This window comes from Hakea prostrata, chromosome 1, assembly GCF_041222555.1.
Source record: "Hakea prostrata isolate BN-2017 chromosome 1, UWA_Hpros_2, whole genome shotgun sequence".
Classification (NCBI taxonomy): domain Eukaryota; kingdom Viridiplantae; phylum Streptophyta; class Magnoliopsida; order Proteales; family Proteaceae; genus Hakea; species Hakea prostrata.
The window spans coordinates 72,004,266-72,009,995 of NC_142600.1; the positions used below are offsets into that span (position 1 = coordinate 72,004,266).

At 42.1% G+C, this 5,730-nt stretch overlaps 1 protein-coding gene across 1 annotated transcript; it reads right to left on the reverse strand.

Annotated features, from left to right (window-relative positions):
* Nucleotides 1-285: 285 nt before the first annotated feature.
* On the reverse strand, nt 286-5,465 carry BAG6 (BCL-2-associated athanogene 6). The gene is made up of 3 exons (XM_089143913.1): nt 5,194-5,465; nt 2,669-4,705; nt 286-2,322 (listed from the first exon to the last, which is right to left on the reverse strand). The coding sequence occupies exons 2-3, from the start codon at nt 4,607-4,609 to the stop codon at nt 406-408; spliced, it is 3,858 nt and encodes a 1,285-aa protein (XP_089000039.1). The 5' UTR covers nt 4,610-4,705; nt 5,194-5,465; the 3' UTR covers nt 286-405.
* Between the last annotated feature and the right edge of the window lie 265 nt (nt 5,466-5,730).

The following is a 5,730-nucleotide window of genomic DNA, read 5'->3' on the forward strand; positions in this document are numbered from 1 at the left end:
GAAAAAACAATACTAAACAAATAGCAAGAAGGCATCATCTTTTAGCTCACAGAACAAGACAGATCCAAAATCAAATACCTTTTAGTCACTACAAGAATGGATTGGACAACTTTGCTGATAGTAAAGCTGCCTACGATTCTACCTATGGAAAGCTTGAAAACACCCAAGAAGTGATGCATGCCTCCTTTGATGCAAATTTGCAGAGGAACTGTCATTGAGTACTAATCATTCAAACAAACCTCTTCTCCATCCCTTTTGTAGGGGATGGAGAGATGAAAAGGTAAACATTAAAGAAAAAAGAGAATAAATAAAAGGAGAAACTTATTTTGATTAAACATGATCAAACTTCCAATACAATCACCAGTAAAACATTTCTACATGGAAAGCCATACATTACATTGGTATTCATGCAGCACAGTTTACAGCATTTCTTTTAGTGAGACCATTAGAACGTTTGGCAGAAGACAGGGTCGAAACTCTTGGTACTCTCACTTTCATTCTCTTATTGTTCTTCAACTTCCTCTCTAAATCTTTGATTCTCCCACTTAAATCTGCAATGACAGATAACTGCTCTTTACCTGCTTGGACCATTTTCTCTAGCTGCTCCTTTAGCTTCTCATTATCTTCCACAAGACCCCTACCGTGTTGAGGTACCTGGCCGCCCTGAATATCATCCATAATCTTTGGTGTCTCTTCATGACTCACCTCCACTACTGGATCCAAGCTTGCACACACTTCCCCCATTTCTCCAGCTGGGCTCATCATGACATCCACCGTTTTACAACCATAGGGCTTCTGATCAATTCCCTTCCATTCTCCCTCCATTTCTGCAGCTGGGCTTGTTATGACATCCACAATTTCAGAACCACAAGATGTCTGATCAATTTCTTTAATTTCTCCCGTCATTCCTTCAGCAGGGTTTGTTACTACCCCTTCTGCTAATTCAGAACCAATGGGCTCACAAGCAACTTCACCAATGACCACAGTTTCTGTCATCTGATTATCTTCAATCTGATCTTTGTCATGTAGGTGCATCTGACCACCCCAAATATCATCCTGAATGTTTGGTGTCTCTACATGACTCCCCTGTGCTACTGGATTCGAGCTTGCAATTTCTCTCCCCATCTCCGCAGATGAGCTTGTTATGACCACCTCCATTTCAGAACCACCAGACTCCCGATCAACTCCGTTGATTTCTCCCTCCATTTCTGTAGCTGAGCTTGTTAATACCTCCTCCACCGATTCAGAACCATAAGGCTTGTCATCAATTCCTCTGCCCATTACAGTTTCCATTAACCCATTACTGCCACTGCCCTCTTCTGTCACATTTGGTGCTTCCGATGCAGACTCTGCAGCACTCAACTGGACACTTGGCATGCATTCTTTGCCAACCTCTTCAACTATACATCTATCAATCTTGGGCAGTTCAGTTCCACATACATCATCATTGCTCTCCTTCAAAATGACCTCCATATCCTCAGCCTGGGACGCAATGATGTGATCTGTGGAATTGGACGGAAGGATATCAACAGCTTGTGAGGAATTATCATCGGCAACCCCTTCCAGAACACGAGCCGAATCCTCTAGATTGTCTCTGCAATCTTCCCTCCCCAATGGTTGCAAAACAGAGCTCTCTCGCTTAGGGTCAAAATCTGTTATTTCTGAGTTCTCCCACACTCCCGGGCCACAGCCAGAATCGGGAGAGCTTGGTGTGCGCTGCCGCTCAACATTCTGCTCAGAATCAGAGCTCTGAGTCTCTAAGTTCTCCACCAAAAAATCTTCCTTCGGTGCCACAGGCTCAGAATCTGAGTGAGAGCTTGGTGTGTTGGGCTTTATGACATGCTCAACATTCTGCTCAGAATCAACGTTCTGAGTCCCTTCCTGCACCTTCAGTAGAAACTCTTTGTTATCCACTGGGTACTCTACCACTACTTTCTCTTCACATTGCTCACTGGAATCTGCCACCACTTCATTAGCGGATGGACCAACAAGAAGTTCATCAGCAGCAGAATCAACATGCTCCTCCTCCAGCAATGGATACTCAGATTCTATTGATTCATTAGCTGGCCCATTTGCTTCCATGTCACTCCCATGCAAGGCAATTGAAGCAACATTTGACAGCTCTAATGGTTTCTCATCATCATTTTGCCCCAACAGTTCAGGAAGATTCTCCGCCACCTCTTTGGCGCTGTTCATTGGTGCATCTGATCCCAAATCAGATTCTTCAGATTTCTGGCTGGCCAAAGAATCAAGCCTTTCCTGCAAAGACACTAGGTCCCTGGCTACAGATTTTCTGATATCTCTGACACTAGGATGCAAACCCTGACAAATGCAAATCTTCAATGAGTAATGCTAAATAAAAATAATAGTACCTAGTATTTTGCCAAAACTAATTGATCAACATCATCAATTGCCAAGTATGACACCAGAACACCGTCTGAGCCAGAAATCAAAGAACAATCAGTTAACATATCAAAATATCATCAATTGAAGTCAAAACTTAATCCATGTAATGCACCCAGATAGTGCTGTATAGGGGTCGTATTCTGCCCATCAATCCAGTCTTCTGTAAACATAAAATCAGGCTAGCTCACCTTATTCAACCAATAAAACCTATCTCTTCTATAAGTGTTTAACATATAAACATTAGATCTCAAAAATACCGTACCTGAATTACATCAAGTTGTAGAAGAAGCCCCATTATAGTTTCTCCAATGATCATTTTCTGCTTCTCATCCCTCAGCAAGTTGGGCGAGGACTCCAGAGCACGAATGCGCTCTCTAACTTCCTCCATCTGCTCACGCACTTTAGCCACCAGCCTCAGTTTCTTCAATGGTTCCCATTTTCTCACTGCATATCCACGGTAGGCAGACTGAATTAGGACTGCTGCTTCGAAGACAGAAATATCCTTCTTGTTCTTCCTCACATCCTCCGTATTTTCTTTCTTTGATTCTGCTTCTTTCCTATCAGTTTCCTGCTCTTTCTTATCCGTTTCAACTGCCTTCTTGACAACTGTCACTGGCACTGGCACTTCCTCCTTGGCTACAACAGGTACATCCCGCAGCCTATTCACTGAGTCCTCCTTTTTGCAGTTTTCCCCCATTTCTTCTTTGTTGACAGCTGCGCTGTTGATAGTTCCATCTCTGATATGTTCTTCAGATTCCTTCTTCAGATTGGTACCCTGCATTTTCGAGTCTTGGCATTCCTTGCCAGAAGATGACAACGAAGTTCTTTCACGATCTTTTTGTAGTTTGTCCTTCTGACCTGGAGGGCTCGGGGACCTTGAAGTGCCATTTCCATTCTTCTTCCTTGGCAATGGATCAACTCTCAGGCATACAGGAGGTAGCTTCGAAGATGTCTTTGGCGATCCAGGTTGACTTTTAGTGCTCCCGTGTGAGATCTTGTTTGCATTTCCTTCCATCTGTTTCACGGGTATGGTTTTGGGCTCTGCCTTTCTGGAATCACCTGAGAGCTTTTCAGCCTCAGAATCATCCATTTGCTTCACTGATATGTTCTTTGGTTTCAGCTCTTCCTCAGCCACCTTAGCTCTAACTTTAGAGACATCATCTGCAACTACAGGTTCATCCCGATGGTCATCACCCCGAATAAGCTTTACTGGAATGGTTTTGAGCTTGGGGAGAACCTCCTCCGCAGACTTAGGATCGTGGCTGGCCTCCTTCAGATCTTTCATCTCAGCTTCTGGTCCCTTATCAACTGTTGGAATCCAAAAGAATGGAAGAGGGAACTGTTCCCTCTTCTCTTCATTTTGCTGATTCTGCTTTGATGGAGTCTCCTCTGGAGATTTTGGAAAGGAGGCTACGCCCTTCTGATCCTTTGTCTCTGCTTCTTGTCGCCTCTCATAAGCTGGCATCCAGATCACAGGATCAGAGAAATGTGACCTATTCTCTTCATTTTTCTCATCCTGTTTTTTGCCTTCCACCTCACCCTGCTTCAGTGAATTGATGTTGCCCAAGTCAAATGGAAACCATCCGTTCCAAACATGTGGCCCTGGTCTAGAAGACAAATTCCCATCTTCCCCCTTAATGTAACCAGGAGGAATCCAAACAAATGGCTTTTGGTATTCTCCTGACTTGATTGGTGCAGATGGATTATGTTCCTCGGCCTTGACAACTTCTGGTACTTGTTCTTCAATCTTAACATTGCTATTTACTTTTGAACTGCAATTATGGTTTTGACACCCACAACAATGGTTACCACTTGGGTTCTTATCATACTCATATCTGGGCTGTCCAACTGAGTAATGAGGAGGAACAAAGTAAGGTGAATAAACTTCAGGGTATGGTAAGCAAGGACCATAGGGATAATGAGAGTATGGAGGTTGTGGAAGATGCCAGTGTGGAGGTCTAAAACCATAGTAAACAGGAAAGTAACTATTGGGACAGTAACCGTGGCATTCTACAGGGTTAGGATAACCAAATCCACCACTGGAAAACCAAGGTTCGTTCGTTCCTGGAGACTTAGCTAGATCACCAGAAATTTGAGGTGGAGTCATTTCCCAGTTCGGGTAATGGTGGTAAGGATATGAAGGATGATTTCTTTGGTGAGGAAACATGGTAGATAAGCTCATTGGTCTGCAGAAGTTTGACATACTTCTTATTGAAATTCAGAAACTACTTAGCTCTGCTCTTGCAATTGAGCTGGTAGTAGATCAATTAAATAAGATAACAGGGTTCGACAACAAGACCTGCAATCAGAAAAGGAGAAAGCGGAGCGAGTTAATAAATGATGAACTCAAATTGATAAGCGATAAATATCAAGATTTTTACCGCCAAAAACATAATATTTTGTTCCAAAATCAGATCAGCCCACTTCTGGTAGGAATAATTTGAATTTTATAATCAAAATATGAAGAATCATAAACGTTTTTCTCAAAAAAAAAAAAAAAAAAGCTTTCTATTTTTGGCGGTGGAGAAGGCTCCATGTCGTTAATAACAGCAGATCCACCAATTCCATTGGAGAACGAAATCCTCATTCGAAGCATAGGCCCCATTACAGTTCACAGAACCAAACAGCATCCGCATTCATACAAATTCAGGAATCAAACTATAATAAACTCCAGTTTCAACACAAATAACACCTAGAATAAATCACTAATGCCAAAATAATAGAGATTCATCCGATAACCATGAAGAATCAACAATGTGAAACCAAGGAAGGAGCAGAATCACTTACGTTTTCAACACAATTTCCTCCTGAAAATGATTCCTCCTAACGGTTCCACAATCCAAAATGACAATTCGGTAATCAGCTCGATTTCGTTCCACAAACCCAGAATACAAGTCGGAAAACGGTCGTTAAGCGATCAAAACTCTTTGCTTCAGTCGATTTTCAGATGATCCTAATGCCAAAAATTATAACACATATATATACAAAGATTCAAATACCAGTTTCCAGAAGAATTCCAGAAGAGAAAGTCCAAGGGGAAAGCTTTCTTCCGTTTTCCAGATGTTTCTGGGTTCTCCACATCAAACGCTGGTGCAATGGTTTGGAATCTTCCAGATATCTCGTACACGTGTCACAGTTTTGCCGCTAAAGCGGAAAAAATCTAGAGATTCTTCAGTTTGAATATTCATCGCGATGACGTGGCTAATGTTTTTCAAATTATCCAGTGAGATCTATATTTTGAAAAGAAACTATAAATCTAGACCGTCGGATGGAAAAGAAAAGTTAGTTGAAAATTTACTTACAATTAACACTTGGACGGAAACC

Bases quoted from the DNA above. Each gene is read 5' to 3' on its own strand.
- BAG6 (XM_089143913.1), bottom strand. From the start codon at position 4,609: ATGTCAAACTTCTGCAGACCAATGAGCTTATCTACCATGTTTCCTCAC. The intron at 2,323-2,668 runs GTACGGTATTTT...TGCATTTGTCAG, and splicing joins TACAACTTGATGTAATTCAG to GGTTTGCATCCTAGTGTCAG.